Below are 21323 nucleotides of genomic sequence, written 5' to 3'. Positions count from 1 at the left end.
TAGGCGTGTTGTCCAGTAGGTGCTGCAGATCCTCATAGAACTGCTGTACTTCAGCTTCTTCAGCATCTGTGGTTGGGGCGTATATTTGGATCACTGTGATGTTAGATGGCTTGCCCTGACTTCGAATTGAGATCATTCTATCGTTTTTTGGATTGTATCCAAGCACTGCTTTAGCCACTTTACTATTAATTATGAAGGCTACTCCATTTCTTCTGTGGTCCTCTTGTCCACAGTAGTAGATCTGGTGGTCATTTGATGTGAAGTGGCCCATTCCAGTCCATTTCATTTCACTGACACCCAAAATGTCTATCTTTAATCTTGACATCTCACCAATAACCACATCCAATTTGCCCAGGCTCATAGATCTTACATTCCAGGTTCCAGTGGTGTGTTGATCCTTAGAACATCGGATTCGCCGTTCACCACCAGCACCGTTGGCCGCTAGCCGTCCTTTCGGCTTTGAGCTAGCTGCGTCATCACGTCTGGGGCTAGTTGAGCTCATCCTCTGTTCCTCCCCAGTAGCATTTTGACCATCTTCCGACCTGGGGGTCTCATCTTCCGATGGTATACCGACATATCTCTGGTTGTACTGATCCATTTAGTTTTCACGGCAAGAATACTGAGGTGGGTTGCCATTACCTTCCCCAGGGATCGCATTTAGTCTGACCTCTCTGTCATGACCTTCCCGTCTCGGGTGGCCCTTCACGGTTTAGCTCATGGCATCACTGAGGTGCTCAAGCTCCAGCACCACGACAAGGTAACGATCCTTTGCTGAAGAAAGCCTGAATAAGAAATAATAAATGAACTCTTCTTCTCTGCATCCTGATATACTAGCTTATGTGCAGTTGTTACCAAGACTGTTAATAGAAAGAGCACTATTCAGGGGTATGGATTAGACCAATAAGAAAAGACTTGGAAAGCTCAGTAGTTGTATTAGACTTGTTATTTTCCATTTAGCAGAACTGAATGGTTGATACTCCGAACGTAGGAGTCTTTTTCCTGGCATGGAGATAAAATTATCAGTGCGTGTACCCAAATTGGGATGTTGAGGGTCTCTCCCATGTGACATTTGGTGGGAAGCATTATATAGACTATGGAATAGTCTTCTTCCAGGGATCTGGATGACGCCCTTCCTGATGGTGTTTGAGAAAGCAGTAAAGACAGAATTATTCCATAAAATGTTTAACGTATAGCATTGCTGGGATGTCGATTCTGAGGGAGTTTTGATTATGTTATGGTTTTAATTCTCTGAATGGTTTTATGAATATTCTGTAAACCATCAGGAGACCACATGGAACTGACAGTGTATAAATATTGTAAGTAAATAAATCATACTTAGAGGAGAGGGAGGTTTTTCCTCTTCGCTATTTCTCACTCTTCTCTCTGCGGTCCTGGCCTTTGCCATTTGGCTGAGTTCATACAGCGTAGTATCTCTAAACCTGGGTTAACAACATGCAGTTTGTGTAACAGCATGACCCAGCCTAGAAGACCATGGGAGATGTAGATGTTGCTGTTTATTCAATCAAGGGATTATGCGTAGTACAAACATAGGATAATATTTTCCACGATAACATGGAGAAAGCCCAAGTTATTTGGGTAAAATGCCGTAATTGACAGCCAACGTGTATGAGAATTAGCTATGGTGATGACGAAACTGAGTCTGCAGTTTCTATTCTTATCCTATGCTTTCTCATATCCTTGTTAGTAATGTTGACTGTCAGTTTCATTCCAACCTAAATAACCAGCTCTGGTGCCTTTTCCATATCTCTTGGTATATTTCCACTTACGTTGATCCAGACCTTCTAAACCACAGAATTTGTAAGGAATTCAATTTTCTTCCTTTTAGTCTCTCAGGCCCTCTTCCTGAGTTCATTCCCAGAAGTTGTGATTCCAATCCAAAACCCTTTCAACCAAAGCTGCTGCTTACTCTTCCATCAGCAGGAGAATGTATGGAACATTTCCATAATTCTCTAGATCCAGTTAGACCCAAGACGCTTCAAGTTGAGAACAGACTGTACACTTTGACTTCCTTGCTTTTAGAACAAAGATTCAGCACAGCTCTGTCTTAGAACCTGCAGTAAACAAGAACCATACATGTTCATGATATTGTATGCAAGACAGGATCTCTAGTCTTGTAATCCAGTTATCGCTGCCGCATCCCCAGTGTACTGAGACACACTGAGGGTGCATCTGTTAAAGTTCTGAATAAGGGCAATACCATTTGAGATTCAGCCAGTAAGAAAATCCCCATCACTTTCAGTCTACGCTATGGGTGCAATTGCCAGAGGGAGCATTAGTTAACATACAATAAGCTCTGTGAAAGCCTTTTGAAATAACTAACTCTCTCCTTATTGTATTTAGCCCTGAGGTGGCTGAATTACTATAGAAATCCCACCTCGCTCCCGCACACACACATGATCTTTCACAGACTTGAAACTGAACCACATTTGCTTTTATTTTCATGTTTTGTAGGCCAGAATGCTTTAGTTTTTGAAAGACTATTTTAATGTAGACCTGAAAGAAGTCAGAGGCGCTAAGAATATGTGATTGTCCTCTTTCAGTTTCTCAGTTTAGCATAACAACCCTCATGGGCACAGGGATTATGTATAGACAATTTGCCATACAGCCTGGATATCTTAAGTTTTTAAAAAATTTCTAGACCTACCATTGTACCGCTTGGGCTATTTGCTGCCTGGACTTGATTCTTAGCTGTGCTTTTCTCTCTTTCTTTATCTGTTTTTGTTTTAAGTAAGACTCCATTTACTGTTGCTGAAATTTAAAAACAGTTGTGCAAACTATATTCTGCTAAATCATTTAGTAAGAAGCAAGCCTTTGGCTTACACTGCTGTCACCAATTGAAAACAACCCCACAAGATTAATGACAGAGTTACTGGAACTACTGGCAAATAGAAATGTCCTTTGCATGTATAGTTCTCTTAAATGATATGGTTGCTAATTTTATTGACATTCAGGAATGAAAGTTATAAAATAGGTGCAGAGGTATACATTCAGATTTTTTCCCCCCTAGACAATATGACTTTCTGTGGTCTAGGCTCAATTTACTATTTAAACATTGAACAGTAGCTATTTATATTAATATAATTTAAGCGTTTGTAGAATAGCACTATAATTTTGAAATATGAATGGTTTGGTAATTTCATTATTATATTTTACTTCCCTCTTTGTATAGTTCATTTATATGTTACTTTTTAACATTTTTCCTTGGGTTTTTTTTTAGCTTTCTTAAGTTTTTTAGCCAGGTTAGTTTACATTTTCTTTTTCAGCATATAGTTTATTATATAACAGTTTAGGTTTTGTCTGAAGTAGATACACATAGATTTGTTATCAATTCTAATTAACATGCTATGTCTTTTAAGAAAATTTAACCGTAATGTTTTTAAAAATTAATTTAAAAAAGAAAAGCGTTCTTTCCAATCCAAAAAGGATTTCAGGCTACCCCATAATATGTACAAGTAGAAAATGTCCCCCCCCCACTTTTGAAGACAAATTTGGTGTGCTATGAAAATGACACTTCGCATGCTTTCCCCTAATACGTGCAGTTTGTGTGTGCGTTTTCCTAATATACACATTTTGTATGCATATTTTGAATTTCAATCTGCATCATAGCATCTTTTAAAAACTATGGATTTTGACACATGACAGCATTTTGGTTTGTGTACAGATCTGGAAAAGATGTAAAACATACTGTATATTTCTCATTTCTCCACTTAAATCCCTGCTTTTGAGCATGGTATTTTGTATTACTGTATTAAGAATGAGTACGGTTTGGATTGGTTTCTATGTCTTACTAAGGTATCTTGTAGAGAATACTTACTGCTTTACTTTCTTTTAAAACTGCAGGCCACCCAAAAAATCACAGAAAGCCTAAAAGACAAAGCAGGGCAAGGCAGTGGCCCCCAAATAGCATACTCTCTGACGTAGAAGCTTTGAAACTTAACTTAGGGCAATTTCCAGCATCCGGTGAAAACAAGACTGGCAACATAAGGAGAAAAAACAGTCCACAAAGAATGAAGCGATTTTTGTCCTATCCTCGGTATGTGGAAGTTATGGTGGTGGCAGACAGTCGAATGGCTGCATACCATGGAACAAATCTTCAGCATTACATTTTGACATTGATGTCCATAGTAAGTATTAAAATATATTGCTGTGTACCCTCACTGTGCTCTTAAAATGTCATACTTGCCCACTGACTGAAACGACTGGGTCCCTGTGTTAGTGTTTCTCCTTCTGTTGGCTTCTAAGTATAGGATGGGACAATCCGCAGAGGAATGGTTCTTCAGTCCATGGAGGTGCCGCCAAGGCTTTGGAATCCTGGCTCAAAGTCTGATAGCTCAAAGAGAGCCTTCAAGATAGAGCAAGTTATCTTTGTAGTGGGTGCTTACACATGTAGAACTTACATCAAGGGAAATGACTGGGCAGTTGTAAATATGCTAAACTCCTGGATTTTTCCATTATATTCTGTGGGCAGTTCTTATGAGGGAGTCCTGAAAGCGACATTCAGCTTGAGTCCAGAAATTCCCACTCTAAACAATGGAATTATTGACTGAAATACTTCATTATTTCTATGTCCAAAACACGCTGTAAGATCCTGGAAGCTACATGTCTTTAAATTCAGGATTTTTGTTTACAATTGTGTATAGTTTTGCATATTGAGGTGAGTCTTTGTATGTGGAAACATCTATTTTTTTATGTGATCTCTGTTTACTCCCAGACTTATAATTACCAAATTGCCTGCCCAATTTTTTCCAGAGAACAGTGATTTCTTGAAAAAAAAAAACAACCCACAAACAAACAAACAAAAAACCCCAAAGCCCTTTCTAGTTTTTTTTTTCCAGGTAATAATGTTTTACATACTGTATTTTGGTGTATTACATAAACAGAGAATATTTTTTCTGTTTTCTCTTTTGAAACTGGTGTACACTTCTCAAGCCACTCTTTTTTGCTTGGTTCTTCATTTCAACTTTAGATTTCCTTTTGGCTTTAAAGTGGAATGAAAGTGGCTTTCATTTCCTGACCACCAAGAGGGTGCTTTATACTTTATGGATGTAGAAGCTGCATTTCCAGGCCAGTACCTGTGTGATTGTCAAAAGAGAGGATGTATAAATAATATGAGTTAAGAAAGAGAATACCCATCAGGATAGGAAAGATTGTCAGTCAGTCTGGTAGCCCAGGGCTGTTTTTCTGCTCTGTGCTTGTCCTTGCTTACTGAAAGGAGCAAAGTAATATCCAGTTCCAATCTTTGTTGCCTGCTGCTTTATGGTGTAGCATTTCCTACTCTTTAGCTTTCAATTCTTGCTTCCTTGTGTATTCGTCAATATCAATAAAGCTGCAGCTTTTTCAGATGAAGAAAAAAGCTGCCAATTCTTTCCTTGCTTGCATGCTAATTAATGTTTTTTAAATTTATCTTTTATGCAGGTAGCATCTATATACAAAGACCCAAGCATTGGGAATTTAATTAATATCGTTATTGTGAAATTAGCCATCATACATAATGAACAGGTAATTGCTTTTGAGGAAGCTCCCTTTCTTGTGTGTGTCTGCTTGTTATATTTCCTGTAATGCCTTCTTCTTAATTATTCCTTCAAGGAGATGCTTTACAACATGTCATGCCCGACAATTCACTATATTTTATATTGCTGAAACTTGACTGTGGAGGCAGGTAGTTTAAATCTATCTCAGTAATGGGGCCTATATATTTTGGCTTGCATTAGGACCAAACATCATTAGACCCTGCATTGTGTGTCTCTGTTGTATGTGTGTATATATGTGTGTGTATGTACATATATATACATACACACACGCATATACTGTATGTATATATATAAAATGAGCATTGCAGGTCAGTATTAGCAAGAATGGGGCTTTTAACCTAGCCTAGCTGGAGCTGGTGTGGAATACTGTTTTCAATCATTTTTTTAAAAAAATCAGTGCATACTAATGGTGAGAATAAGTCACATGCAGCATTGTCTTGTATACCCCCCAAATTTGTAGTTCAGAGCTGACCATTATTTAATAATCATAATTTGTTAAATTTATATGCTGCCCAAATCCTAGCGACTCTGGGCAGTTTACAAATGTTAAAAACAGAAATCAATACAAAAAAACACCCCAAAAATGGCACAAGACAGAGCAACGATGGGGAACGAAGAAGAAGAAAGAGGCGTCAGTTATCCTGGTTGGACTAGAAGGGGGTTGGACTAGAAGACCCCCAGAGTTCCTTCCAATGCTATGATTCTATGATGCATCCTCGCCAAAGGCCCAGGCGAAGAGCCAGGTCTTTAAGGCCCTTTGGAATAGCAGTAGGAAGGGAGCCATTCACATTTTGGGTGGAACCTCATTCCAGAGGGCAGATGCTGTGACACAGAAGGTGTGCTTCTGGAGTCCCGACAGATGGCATTGTTTAATCGATGGAACCCAAAGTGCGCCAACCCTGCTTGTCATGAGTAAGGATGGCGAGCAGGAGGCTCCCATCCAGACTGTCAAGCGCATGCGTAGCACTGATGAATTGTTCAGCCATTCAAAGAGACACAGATCGGGACCGCCTTAACCCTTGGGGGTTATATGTCTGGGTTTTCCCCACGCTTCTTCAGTTTGTTAGGATTCCTGTTAAGTACTAGCAATAAATATTAGAGACCAGTTCCTTGTCTCAGTGTGTTTCCTGGTTGTTAGGACACTGCTAGGTTGAACTGGCTGGGCAGATACAATATCTATCTATCTATCTATCTATCTATCTATCTATCTATCTATCTATCTATCTATCAAATTTCTATTACCCCCCATCTCTCCCAAGAGAGGGGACAATGCGAGACAGGCAGTCCCACAACCTGACCATGAAGGAGGAGCTGTCTTATCTCTGATGCTTTATTGAATTTCAGATGCATCGTCTACATAGCAAAATGTGGCTGGGCCGAAGGATCTTGTGTTCTTCTCCCCATTGATACGCGTGGGTGAGAGGGCTATCCATGTTTTGTTATGTTTGGAAATGCTCCCTGAAGAAGAGTGCTATATGGAAGTTCCCCAACCATCCTCCCCAGCTTTCCCTTCGCTTCCCTTTTTTGCTAGTCCTTCTGATTTTGTGGCTGCCTTTTCTGCAGCCTGAATGCATAAGTTGTCCTTTCCTTCCCCGTGCCTGTTGGTGGTAGGCTGTGAGCTTTCCTAATCTCCTCTTTCATTCCCACCACAATTCAGGCAGACCCAGACATCATAATCTTACTTTCCAAAGGGTATTGGCTAATTTATACTGTGATTCATTGATTATGTGCCATCAAGTTGTCAACCACATAGATAGATTTTCTCCATGAAAATGTACCAAGAATCTGTATCTCTAAAATGCATATTATGCAGCTATTCTTCTATTTTTATATAACTTCAGAGTAAGCACACAACGGCCCAGTCTGGATTGGGGCCATTATTTATGGGGAAGAGAAAACCTCTTTCATATATAGTACAGGTAGTCCTCACTTAACGACTGGTTGCTCAAAGACTGTTCAAAGTTACGAAAGCCTTGGAAAGAATGCTTTACGGCCTGTAAAGCACTTCCGGCCGTCGTGAAATGACACGCCACACCCCCGCGGTCACATCACCCCATTTTGGGCGCTTGGCAACAGGCTCGCATTTATGACCGGTTGCCAAACACCCCTCAGTCATGTGATTGCCATTTGCAATCTTCTCTGCCAGCTTCCCCAGAAAGTCAGTGGGGAAGCTGGCAGGGAAGGTGGCAAGCAGAGGGGATGGAGGGGAGGGGAAGCCCTTCAGCAGGCTGCAGGAACAGAGCTCAAATCCTGAAGATTTCTGCTTTGTTCCTGCAGCCCCACGAGATTCCAGTCCCAGTTGTAGTCGTTAATCGAGGACTACCTGTATTTAAAAAAACAATCTCTTTTCCTCTATAGGGTTTTTACTGTAAGTGTGGCAGGGGAAGGACAATTTTGTTAACCTTTCACCCAAGCCTGTGCTTTCAGATTCCTGCACCCTGTACATGGTGATCATAGCTTAGTTCAGGCCATTATGCTTTTACTGTGATGTAATATCAACACAAAAGAACTGCATGGGAATCTTTTTTGTAAATTGGCTATGAATCCTGAACCAGATCAAATCTAGTTTATTTATTCGATTTATACAGTATTCTACTTTCCTCTAGATGCTCAAGGCAGTGTATAGGTAGCATTCCTTCACTTTTCCCCCTGACAGCCATTCTGGAAAGTTGGATTCGTCTAATGGAGATTGATTGGTAAAAAGTTACCCAGTGTGTTTTCATGGATAATAGTGGACTTAAACTCCGGTCTCTCTGGTCTTAGTACAACACTTTCACTAGTACAGCATACTGGGTCTCGGTTAAAAAGCTAACATCCATAGTTGCACAACATGCTAACTTCAGTTAATTTTAACGTGGACTCAGTTTTCTTTTTGCCAGTCAGCATGTTGAATGAATCCAGCAATTTAATTAGTTTGATTCAGTGCATTGTGAGAAGCCAGAAAATAGGTTAATTTGGTAATCAAATGAAGTGGGTTGTGTGAGCCCATCGAATATGTAATTTAGCTCTCAGTTTTTCTCTTTTAGGAAAGTCTTTGTGGGAGAGGGAACACGCACAGCTATTTTTCTGATGGTTTCTGCTATGGTTGATAATTACAAAAGCTGATTGCTAATGTTGCTCATATAACTTTGCTATTTTATGACTATTCTTTTATCACTTTACTCTTTATTGAGTTTCTATTTTACTGAGGCATATTTGGGGCACAAAAGTGGTACGTAGATATTTTATTTTTAAAATAAAATGCCTTTTAATGAAATGTGCTGATCTGAAAAGTTAGTACCAGACTCCTGATACAGGGAGGAAGGACACCTAAGGGGAAAAGGGAATTGTAACCATTCTTTTTGTACATTTTATATTTAGGATGGCCCGTCCATATCTTACAATGCCCAGACAACGCTAAAAAACTTTTGCCAGTGGCAGCAAACTCAGAACCAACTCAGTGAAGAGCATCCAGATAAACATGACACTGCTGTATTGGTGACAAGGTATGTTATGGGAAGTTTTCCTTTTTCACACTGAAATAACCATGTGATTACCGTGTAGCATATTACTGATGCATTCTAATGCAAAATAGGATCCGTGATAACTGAAATGTTGAGACATTGCAGAGGGAAAAATTATCATGTTTGAATTTTACATTTTGACAAAGATGTGTAAAGGAGCACAAGTTTTCTGGAGATAATGTTTAGTCTCCATTTTTCTATACATTTGTTGAAAATTCGACCTGAGATATTTTTCGTACCAGTTTATAATGTGTGGCAGTTTCTAAATACACCAGTTAGCAATGAAGACATTGTTTTTACAGCAGCTTTTTCAGCAAGAAAGCAGCATTTAGAGAAGGATTTAAAGCTAGCAGTGTGAATGTGTAGGCATTTCCATTTCAGCTGTGGATATGACTTGTGATCTGACACATAAACATTATCATTTTCCTTTTTTGCTCTAACACCCATCCAGTTCCAAAATGCATTTTAAGTTTTTTTTTTTAAATGCAGTTTATCGATGGGGTGGATAATAAAGCCTGCTGAAGTTTAAATGGGAATGTAGGTGGGACAGAGGGAGGAAGCCAGCTGAGAAAGTTTCAGGACTTCCACTGGAGATTTTAAATAGGATGAACATTTGTCCTTGTAACTAATTCTAGGCATATTAGTTCAGCAACCAATACCAGTGTTCTCCAGAATTATTTATTTATTTATTTACTCAATTTTCTATCCCACCTTTATTATTTCTATAAATAACTCCAGGCAGGGAACATACCTAATACTCCTTCTTCTTCCTATTTTCCCCACAAGAGCAACCCTGTGAGGTGAGTTGGGCTGAGAGAGAGTGACTGGCCCAAGGTCACCCGGCTGGCTCTCATGCCTAAGGCAGGACTAGAACTCTCCTACCACGCCTGATTGGCTCTTGGCTGAGAGAGTGACTGGCCCAAGGTCACCCGGCTGGCTCTCATGCCTAAGGCAGGACTAGAACTCCCAGGTCTCCTGGTTTCTAGCCCGTTGCCTTAACCACTAGACCAAACTGGCTCTCTCACTCTCTCTCTCTCTCTCTTTTTTTTGGTGCCTTCAAGTCAGTGTTGACTCCTGGCGACTGCCTGGACTAGTCCCTGCAGTTTTCTTGGCAATGTTTTTGGAAGTGGTTTGCCATTGCCTCCTTCCTAGGGCTGAGAGAGAGTGCCTGGTGCCTTAACCAGTACACCAAACTGACTCTCAGACTCGGTTCCTCAGATTGGTACCATCCAAATGTTTTCCCAGAATTCCCAATCATTGGTTATGCTTGCTGGGAAATATGGAAAGTATAGTCCTAACACATCTAGACAGTATTAAGTTGGAAAAAACTGGCTTGTCCTAAGATAGCAAAAATATCAAATTATTCTAGTTATAGTATAAGGGACTATCTGGTTGTAACTGGATCAGTTAGCGATATATTACAGACTACCTGTGGTATGGTGAATATTTTCAGCTACCTCCATGGACACAATTTTGGCAAAGTCCCCTGTGATTCTGAAATATTGTTACTGCTAAAGCAAAAATGTGCAGTCCTTTTTTTGAAAGTGGGGAGTGAGAAGGACCATGCACTCTGCTTGACCTACAACAAGCTGATCATCACATCCCAAAACCTGGGTGAGGCCAGGTCAAAAATCTAGTATTTAAATGCATGCAGTTTAAATTTAATGTTAATGTAAATTTATATTTCAGTGTGTTCATTGAATACGTATAAGATTACTCCATATGTACTTTACATTTATGATTCTGAAACTTTAAAAAATACCATTCGTTCTTGCCTTTGAGCCTGCTGTTACTCAATCTGCATGAAAAGAAATTGAAAATTAATGTTTTCCAGGAACAATACGTTTATTGTGTTGTAAATGATAACTTGCATGGACATTAAAAGCATTAAAAGTGTGTTTTGCTTTCAGGCAGGATATTTGTAGAGCTCATGACAAATGTGATACTTTAGGTAAGCCTAATCTTCTTTTTCTTACTCTTTCGAGGTGGTGGTTAACTTTGTTGACAGTACATTGTATGTCTTTATAACAAGCGCTTTTCTAATTTTATTTTTATTTCCCAGGTTTGGCTGAATTGGGTACCATCTGTGATCCATACCGAAGCTGTTCAATTAGTGAAGACAGCGGACTCAGTACTGCTTTTACAATTGCACATGAACTTGGCCATGTGTATGTTCTGTAATTTTATATAAACTTTAAAAATAACAGTATACAGTATTGAATAATATATTTTTAAAAACCTGTAGAATGATATATTAAACAGGGTTAATTTGGGGCAAGGAGAAGATAATATATTTTTAGATAGAGCGTATCGGTGTGGGCTAGGACCTTGTCTTCCATCCTGAGAATGGGAAGCAAGTTTGAATGTACAGATCTGCTGTCTTGCTTCCACCCTCGTTCTGCCTGTTGCTTTCTCCTTTGAAAAGCTGCTGCTGTGCTTGGGAATGGTGTGGGAGGTTATAGATGGAGGGAGAATAGGTGGAAATGTCCTCTCATGTGAACTGAGTTGCAGTTAAGATCCAAGCCATTCTTTTTTCATTGTTCAAAAGTGAGACACAGTGCTAGCATTAAGTCATCTCTATTTTGAAAACAGAAATTGTCACTGTAATTGTTCCTGTTTAGTGGGTACAATCTTCCACTTTCCCACTTTCATTGTCTTAAGATGACCTTTCTGTGGTTTCGGCACCAGCCATTCTTGAATTCATATCCTGCTCTTTCTAAAAAGGTGGCAGCCATTTTTCAAGAAATGCTGCAGAAGGTTGTCCTCCAGATAGTCATGTATGCTAATATGAGTTTGCCTTTTTGTCATTACAAAACAATGGGGAAAAGCTGTTTTCTTTATACTTGATTTGTCTATTGTGCCTAGTAGCTGTGTTCATGCAACATGCTGGGTGAAAATATAATTTGTGATTCTGTGTTAATTAACTTCAAGTCTAGCTAATGTTGTTAATTTAATGGGTCAATGTGTGGTGCATATTATGGACAAGTTGATTAATTCTGTAAACAATGCTTAAGTAAACTGTGGGTTAGTGCATTGTGAGAACAGAACCATATGCAAAGCTGAGGAAAACTCAAGAGCATCAGGCTGCATGTGGTCCCTTTTTGCAATTTTTCCTACCACAGTTGCCAAAAATTATTGGCACGGTTTCCTGCCATTTGTGAGATAGGGAACACACATAAATTGTAGTGTATGCCTTAGATTAGGTTTAATGTACACTTACTTCAGATTTTTGCCAAAATATATTGAGAGCTCAAGTAGTTAGAGAAAACAGCTTGGCACATAAAGCTAGTCCTCACTTAATGACCACAATTGGGACCATAATTTTGGTTGCTGAGCAAAGCAGTCATTAAGCAAATCTGACCTGATTTTATGACCTTTTCTGCAATGGCTGTTAAGCGAATCACTGCAGGTGTTAAGCAGACCACATGGTTGTTAAGTGAATCATGCGGTCCCCCTTTGATTTTGCTTGCCAGAAGCCAGCTGGGGATGTAAAAAATGGTGACCATGTGACCACAGATGCCATGATTGTCATAAATGTGAACTGACTGCCAAATGCCTAAATTGTGATCACATGACCGTGGGGATGCTGTGACAGTAGTAAGTGTGAGGACCGGCCATAAGTCAGTTTTTGCAGCACTGTCATAAGACAGAACCATCACTAAATGAATGGTTGTTAAGTGAGGACTACCTGTAGTTCTGCTCCCTCCCCTCTCTCTAGCAGTTAGCCCATGACCCAATTTAGCATACAGGTAGTCCTCAACTTATGACCACAATTAGGACTAGAATTTCCATCACTAAGCAAAGTGGTCGTAAAGCGAGACAATACATGACTGCATTACTTAATGATGGCAATCCCATTACCATCATTAAGTGAATTCCACTGGTCATTAGCTCAGGACCCACCCCAATCCAAGCCATTCTGGGCTTGGTCCTTCCTAGCCCCAAGCCTCAGTAATGTAAGTAACTGTCTCCAACTCCCCCTACCCGTCTGTCTTCCTCCCCATCTCTGCCCTTTTGGCTGTCCTATGCCCTGCTTTGCGGGGCAGCAAGCAGCCCCAAACCGTGTGGCTCTGGGGCTGCTTGCTGCCCCGCAAAAAGATCAGAGCACATCCTCTCCAGCATCCAACACCCAGATAAGCAGGGATTAACATCAGACAAACAATCAAGCAGAAAAGAATACCTAATCAAGGACCTATCAAGGAGAAAACCACACCCCACCAACACTGGCAGGGCAAGCTACTGTACATAAACAGGGAGCAAACTCCACACCACTCACACTGATGATGATACCTAGTCAGGTAATGAAACATCTGCAAGCAAACAACCAAGCTCAGTTAGCATAGCAAATCTGTAGTATGGCTATTAAAGTTACTCTCGATTGAATCCAAGAATGTCCTACAGTAGCAGAAGGTCCTGGCCTTAATTTCTGCAAGCAGTAAATTCAGGTCTGTGCCAAAAGTACTTTGTTCTTCTCCCAGAAGCCTACTGGATGGACAGACAAGGTAGGAGAGGAATTTAGTCTTATCCAATAAACGAAAGCAGAAAACGAAAGAATGCAGTTGCTGAGAATGGAACAGCAAATCTCCACGTACATTTGAATCAAGCCTGTGTGCTGCTATTCATTCAACTGTGATATAGCACACCTTATTCTACTAGCTGACTCAAGCGTTTTCCAAACTTTAGTATACATGTATACACTTTGTCAGAATATGTAACTGACAAAGTTGTAAACTGAACTCCTTGTAAATTCAGAGGTTGGATGGGCACCTGGGATTATCATAATAGTTAATCTTTTTATTCTAATTATTTTAGTACGTTGTTTTTTCTGGCTTTAATTATATTTTGGTTTGTGAGTTTTATTATAAATTGCTACGAGTTGCAAGATTCAGCAGGATGTAAATGTGCCAAATATATAAAATAATAATTATTTTTAATTGTTCCAAGGCATACAGTTTTCAGGAAAGAGCGTATTAACTGAAATAAACTTGGAAAACAAGAGTGTTTTGATTAGTTATTCATAGTGAATTGTAGAATTCAAAGTATTTCTACAATGGTTGCATAATATGTATAATACAGAACAAAATGTATGTAAATATGCATGATGTAAAATCATAATTGAATCGCTGAATCCCAGGAGAACTAGCTCTCTTATTTATGTGTGTCCCGGTGATATCATCTTGCTTGCTGGTGCTATTTTGTTTGCTTGCCTGTACAGAAATTGAAATTCTTTGTTGGCACTCCTCCTGGGTTCAGGTTAGGGACGGGTCATCATGGAGAACTATCTAGCTATGTGGTCGCTAAGAGTCAACAATGACTTGATGCCACATAATCAATCAATCTTGGGTTCAAATATATTTAGCCAACTCTAGTGCAACCCCCCTGATTATATAAATACACTACAAGTCTTTGCTTTGGAATGTATATCCCAGTCTACAGACAGAACCCTGTTAATAAAATACTTCAAATTTCAAAGAAATGGGGTATGGAGTTGTGTATGTTTATTTGCAACACACTTCTGTTTAGCACAATAAACACTATTTAAAGCATAAACCAGCAGAGGTTAAGCTCTTTTAAACCTCATTGATTTCAGCAGGGGGGTTCACATGCCTAATTCATTTCCATTATAATCCGCCATACCTGAAAATATTTAATTTGGACAGATCAGCTTTTTAAACAATGTTGTATTAACAGAGTGATCAACCTATTATCTCTCTTTAGATTTAACATGCCCCATGATGACAATAATAAGTGCAAAGAAGATGGAGGAAAAAGCCAGCAACATGTTATGGCTCCCACCCTCAATTACAACACTAACCCCTGGATGTGGTCAAAATGTAGCCGTAAATACATCACGGAATTTCTGGAGTAAGACTTCAATGATTTCTTAATGCATGTCTCATGATTTTTAAAAATACTTTGTGAGCTGCTTTTGGCACAACATTGTGGGAAAGTGACATGCAAATAAACAGGTGATGGTAATGATATAGGCAAGTGTCTAGGGTGTGTGTGTGTGTAGGGTGTACCAAAAGTCAGGTCCCATAGACAATTTATAATATATATTACATTACATGTTCAGATTGGTTGCCATTTTCTTCTAAATGCTTCATTATTCGTTTGACACATAACTTTTGAGCATTCCTAAGCGCTGTAACATTTTCTATGGAAAAGACCTGGCTTTTAACCCAGGCACTGGGATAGAATAGAATAGATTAGTGTTTCTTGATCTTGGCAGCTTGAAGATGTGTGGACTTCAACTCCCAGAATTGAATGGTAGCAAGCAGGGCAAGCCACGGTATATAAACTGAGAGCAAGGCCCACTCCCTCTTTGCACTGAAGATGTTGCCTAGTCTGGCAATGAAATGTCTGCAAGAAAACAACAAGGCCCAGAGAGCACCAAGGACTCCACACTCCCAGAATTCCCCAGCCAGCCATGCTGGCTGGGGAATTCTGGGAGTTGAAGTCCACACAACTTTAAGTTGCCAAGGTTGAGAAACACTGGAATAGATAGAATGGAATGTTGGAGCTGGCTGTGGGGCATCCCAAGGGGATGGTTAAGGATGTGTTTTTCTTTTTGTTTCTGTTTTGTTTTATTTATTATTTATTATCAAATTTATAGACCGCCCATCTCACCATAAAAGTGACTCTGGGCAGCTTTTGTTTTATTGTTTTATGGTTATGTTTTATAGTTACTGGGTTCTACTTCTGTTGTGAGCTGCCCGGAGTTGTTTAAGATGGGTGGCCATACAAATCTTTTAAATAAACAAACATCCTGTGATTGGTCTGTGGGACCTGACTTTTGGTACACATGAATGAATGAATGAATGAAATGTATCGTTTTATTTTTCCTTTGGTGTAAACTGCCTTGTGTCATTTCAGGGAGGGCAGGATAGAAATGTTATGACTAGGAAGCACGTAGTGAATGCATTTTCATATATGCACCTCGTCTCTTGATTCATTTCTGCATATTATATGTGTGTGGATCATAAGGTGCATGGGGATGAATTCATATCTGAACTTTTAGTTTTTCCTTGGCAAAAATGCTGGGTAAAAAGAAAGAGATAGAACTAAGTGGCAAACAGCAGCCACATGAAAAAAAAAGAGCATTTCCCTGAAAAATATAGTGTGATCACAAGACCTGGACCAAAAAAGTTGCAATGTAATTTCTTTTCCTAATGCTAGGCTATGCCCTGTTCTCTTCCAGTGGGGGCTCTACTCCTCTCCTTTCTGGTTTTTCCCCAACTGTGTTCTTCTTTTTTATAATAATAATAACATTATTCCCGACTGTGTTCTTTAGCTACAAAGCAAGCTCATTTTTCATGGGGTTGCTTCTTAAGGGGTGAGAAGACTGCTTCTGCAGGGATCTTTAAGGACTCTTCTGCAAATTAAGGGGGGAGGGGGTTCCATAAACATAATAATACCTCCCTCTTGTTTCTTTGACCCCTCGTTGGCTATACTTCTGTTGATACTCAGTAGCTGACTTTTATATCAAAAGAGCCCCCTTTTCGGGGAAGATGGGCAGTGATAATAAATTTGAAAAAGAAAAAAGAAAAGAAAGAAAGAAAGATGAAGAGGTTCATTTGGTAGTACAGAACCTGTTATCTGAGCATTCTCACAGAATAATAGTGAGAGTTTGGCATGCTTCAAAAATTATTTGGAAGAATTGCCAAGTAACTCACAGGAGCCCAGTATCTCTGCAGTTCATTAAAGAAACCCACTTTTTTTTTTTCAGGCAAGTCCGAAAAGTAGATGCTACTGCTTTAAAGTTAATGTGAGTCTTAAAACAGTCGCCTGAAAAATCTTTGGCTGTTTTAATTAATAGCAGCAAGGTACAAGGCTCACGTGAGGTCTGAAGCCCTTCTTCCAAATCATTTTTGAAACAAGCATTAAGTATTGAACTTTAATTTATACTATAAAATTAAATTGTGCTGCTCTTAACAGCAGGTACTTGTCATGAAACGCAGCAGTTGATGGCATGATAGCAATTGTTTGGCCACTATATGAACTGAATGTTCCAGTTCCTGTGAGCCAAGTGTTATCTGTTCAGTGCTAATGTTCTCTTGATTATCTGTTAGTCAGAGATTTTAAAATAACCTTAATCTACTTCTGCACTATAGTAGTGAAGATAACTCTAATGCTTTTCATTCTAGCACTGGATACGGGGAGTGTTTACTTGATGAGCCTTCATCAAGAACCTACTCTTTGCCTCAGCAACTTCCTGGTTACATGTATGATGTCAATAAGCAGTGCGAGTTAATTTTTGGGCCTGGAGCTAAGGTTTGCCCTTATATGGTAATGTGCTTTTTTACTTCTTGGTTTGCTTATAGTAGGAAAAACTGTTAGGCTTATCAAAAGTTAAGTGCATGCGTTTGCTTGGTACGCAAGATTCTGAATTGGAAAAAGACCTTGCTTCTGAAAAAGACTGTGGCCTGATCAGTTTGAAGTTCAGTTTTTAATTTCCAACACAGGTTTCCACAATATTCTGTCTTGTATACGCCCAGTCATTTTGAGATAGGTAGGTGAATGGAACCAATCACTGCCCTGAAACAAACAGCACCAGCCTTCCTTTAGGATGCTGTCATACACAGAACATTTTGTCAGCCTTCCCTGGTATGGCCCCATACATTCCATAGCCTAGTGAAAGGAAGCCATAGCAAAGTGTGGGCTATGTCTGAATAACTGTGAGAAAGCAGCCTACGTATTTGACCAGCAACTGAAATACTTGCAAGTGATTTTTTTTTAAGTATTCAAAAGGAATCTGTCATTATGTGAGTACAATAACCTCTAGCATTAGGCTGCGTGTTGGATTTTTGAGAGAAAAATCCATTATCTTGAAGTGGGGGACGTGTTTGCAGAAATTCGTAGCCACCTGTTTACACAAGGCAGATAATCTTACAGTGTTGTTGTTTTCTTTATACATCTGCACTAAGAGCTATGAAACTGCTGTGACTGTTGATGTCACGCTCGTGGTCTGATGATTATTTAATCAGGAATGAGGTGAACAGAAAATGATTAATCAGAAGTGCTGCAAATTATATGCATCACTAGTTTTATCAACATGTGCTAAAGTGTCTTCAACAGTCACACTTATAGACATATACATACACTTTCAGCTTTGGAAGGTGGAATCTGTTCTTGTAACTTGGAAGCACAGATTGGGACTTGATGTAGACCTCTTTCAGAAGTTTGGGACTCCTAGCACTAGAAGTTAAAAGTTCCTATTTATTTAAACAGTAAACAATAATCTATCCAATATGACTGAGTCCCATCAGCCCTTAGACTGTGAAAGAATAGAGTTTTCAAGACCTTCTTGAGAGTCAGAAGATTGGAGACATTCCTCATCTCAAGATACAGCATGTTCCAAAGAGCAGGCTTGGCCACTGAGAACTCCTTTAGCCCCTACCCTCCTCACCTCTTGTGGGATGGGGAACCTCACCATGTACTTTCCCTCAAAGATTGCATGGCATGAGCCACATCTAGGGTAGGAAAGATAGTCCATGTAGGTACTTGGGTGCCAAACCATGCAAGGCTTTAAAGGTGATAACAAGCACTTTGAACGGTTCAGAAGCAATCTGGTAACCAATGCAAGAATCGTAACATAGGTGTAGCACTACTGGATCTTGCTACCCTCAGTAAGCAGGTGGGCCACAGCATTTTGTACAGTTTGGAGCTCCTAGGATGTTTTCAAGGGCAGCCGCATGTATAGAATGTTACAATGCACAAGATGACAAGGGCAAAGTCCCTCATGGTCATATCCTCCAATGATACCGCAACAGGAGCTTAGAGTCCAGAGGACCCCAAATTGCAGACCTGCTCCTTTAGTGCAACATAATCCAGAATCAAACTTGGAATGAGGCTTCAGCCAGGCCTATCAGTGATAACTCCCTCTTTCAGGGATTTAATCTGAGCTTGTTTTGTTCCATCCAGGCCATTACAGCTAGGATTTCTGTGGTATCCCTGGTCTGCTTTAGGGATAGCTGTATACAACTGGGTATTGCCAACATACCGATAATTTCTCACTCCAGACTTACAGATGGCTTCCCCATCAGGTTCAGTCAATATTGAACAGCGTGGGTGAGAGGACCAATCCCCCTAGACACCAAAAGCAAAACTGTTCTTCTCTCAGGCACACTGAAAGAACAGCCTGTTTAAGGTTAGGTCTCCAAGCCTCAACCCCAGTCAAAAGTATATCATGGTATTTTTTAATTTTAATTTCTGTTTGTTTAATTTTATTTAAATTTATTGGCTGCCCAACTCCAGTGGTCGACGGTGTCAGAGGCAACAGAGAGATCTGATAGGACCAAGAGGAGCACACTTCCTCCTTCCAGATCCCAACAAACACCATCCACTAGGGCAATCAGTGCCATTCAGATGGGGAACAGGGTCAGATACTTCAGTAGGAATCTGTCAAATCTGGGGGGAATAGAAATATTCACTATTTCCGATTTTCAAGTTTTGTTCGCTTTGTATTTCCATAGGAGCTTTTTAACCATTTTTTCATAATGTGATTTCTGAGTACTTTGTATGGGCACAGGTTTAGCTTTTAAATCAGGAGGATAAGGCCTTTGAGCCAAAAATTTCAACGTTTGCAAACTTAGCCAAGTCACTTCCTCTAGTTTATTGTGCTCATGGTTTATACTTCCTTTCTCAGTGATGGTAATAACACCAGGGAGATAATCTAAAATAAGTATGTGGCCTATAGCATATGTTGTACTGGCTGTTCAGTAATGCTGAGACCATTTAAAATCACTTAAGCAGAAGCAGTGCAGAAGACTCTGGTGCATTAATGCTGATGGAGCACATAAAGGATGTCGTACTCAACACACACCATGGGCGGATGGGACGGACTGTGGCCTAGGAAAGGTTAGTTGGTGTCTTTGCTCTACCTCTTGTCGTGATGGTGTCAGTTCATTGAGAAAGACCTTTAACCGTTTTATTGTTTGATAGCATTTTTAAATTTCTGTATCACCAGGCTGCACATATTTACAGACCACTTCCCATTTGCCTATTCACTAGAAGAAAAAGCTCAGCCTTCTCTTTTGAGCAGGACATTTCCTTTTTCAGCAGTCTGAACCCAACTTTATACTGGGTGACCATTTAATAATGGGACTGTGTGAAGGCCATTCCAAGGGGCAGATTATTTCCGTGAGGGAATTTCCCATGCTATCAGCTCATAACATTTTCTTTTTAAACACTATTGATGGCATCGTCACTCCACGATTAATTGGGAGCAAGCAGTTTTAGTGCAGAGTAGTGACAGAACACCTGGAGCCCGGTTACCTCAGTTGGAAAAGCTTATCTTCCTTTTAAACATTTTCTGTGGCCTTCAGGGTTCTCTAACCAAAGGGAAGCAACATGTTTTGCTCCAGATCTGCAGATTTTAAAACTCACGATGTATATAATCAGTCAAAAAAATACCATTTTTAAAAAAGAAAATACAGTTAGAGACCGAAAACCTGACACACCCAGGAAAAGCCCTGAAATTAAAACAACTGCATTATAGAAATGGCTGCTTTAAGTCTCTTTCCTAAAGCAGACAGACTCATGTGACATGTTAGACATACTTTATATGTGAGAACACTGAGCTGGATAGTATTAAATCAAATAATAATCCAAACTCTAAACTTTTCAGACAAATATTTGTTATACAGTATTTGTTTACTTTAGTTCAGGGTTAGCATGCTGCTGCTATAATGTAAAAACCAGATACAATTTTCAGATTTCAATATATGATCATGGAGTGGGATTTGCACATCCAAATGGGAAAGTTCATCTGTAATAAGCTTATTATGGAAAATTACCATTGGTGGTGACTGGGTCATAGTAAATTTCCCTTCTAGCCCTGACAATGTTGCCTAGTCAGGCAACGAAGCATCTGGAAGAAAACAACCAAGCTCAGAGAGCACCAAGGACTCCAGAGTCATAGTAAATTTCTCACAGGAGAAGGCCTGCCTTCCGCTGTTAGTTCTAATTGTGTAAAACATGTCTTGTATCAAGGCAGCTAAACAGTCTGTTCTATGGTGGGCATAATTGCTATTCAACAATTTTACTGCACATAGAGCTGTTCTGCAAAATATTCTTTGGGGATAGTGCTACCTCAATTAACACCATGTGCAGAAGGTCAGTGTATGGAATAATCTTGATTTTCTTAAATTCTCAGAATGCCTCTTCCATTTGGAGTCTAGTGATTGCTCATAAATGGTGTACAACTTTCTGTAGCCTTTTAGAAAGGAGACATATTCTGAACTATCGAAATCAGAGACATGAAGCC

General features: G+C 39.7%; 1 protein-coding gene across 1 annotated transcript in view; it reads left to right on the top strand.

The window, feature by feature from the left end:
• Positions 1 to 21323, top strand: part of ADAMTS9 (ADAM metallopeptidase with thrombospondin type 1 motif 9) — a 154709-nt gene that overhangs the window by 25256 nt on the left and 108130 nt on the right. The window contains exons 4-11 of the mRNA XM_063291534.1: positions 3862 to 4145; positions 5437 to 5520; positions 8913 to 9037; positions 10966 to 11006; positions 11118 to 11223; positions 14774 to 14920; positions 17203 to 17344; positions 19811 to 19915. Of these exons, the coding sequence (XP_063147604.1) occupies positions 3862 to 4145; positions 5437 to 5520; positions 8913 to 9037; positions 10966 to 11006; positions 11118 to 11223; positions 14774 to 14920; positions 17203 to 17344; positions 19811 to 19915 (1034 nt within the window). The remainder of the gene's footprint in view (positions 1 to 3861; positions 4146 to 5436; positions 5521 to 8912; positions 9038 to 10965; positions 11007 to 11117; positions 11224 to 14773; positions 14921 to 17202; positions 17345 to 19810; positions 19916 to 21323) is intronic.

This window comes from Candoia aspera, chromosome 2, assembly GCF_035149785.1.
Source record: "Candoia aspera isolate rCanAsp1 chromosome 2, rCanAsp1.hap2, whole genome shotgun sequence".
In the NCBI taxonomy this organism is placed as follows: Eukaryota; Metazoa; Chordata; class Lepidosauria; order Squamata; family Boidae; genus Candoia; species Candoia aspera.
The sequence above is the reverse complement of the archived record's forward strand: the minus strand, read 5'-3'. Positions and strand labels throughout refer to the sequence as shown.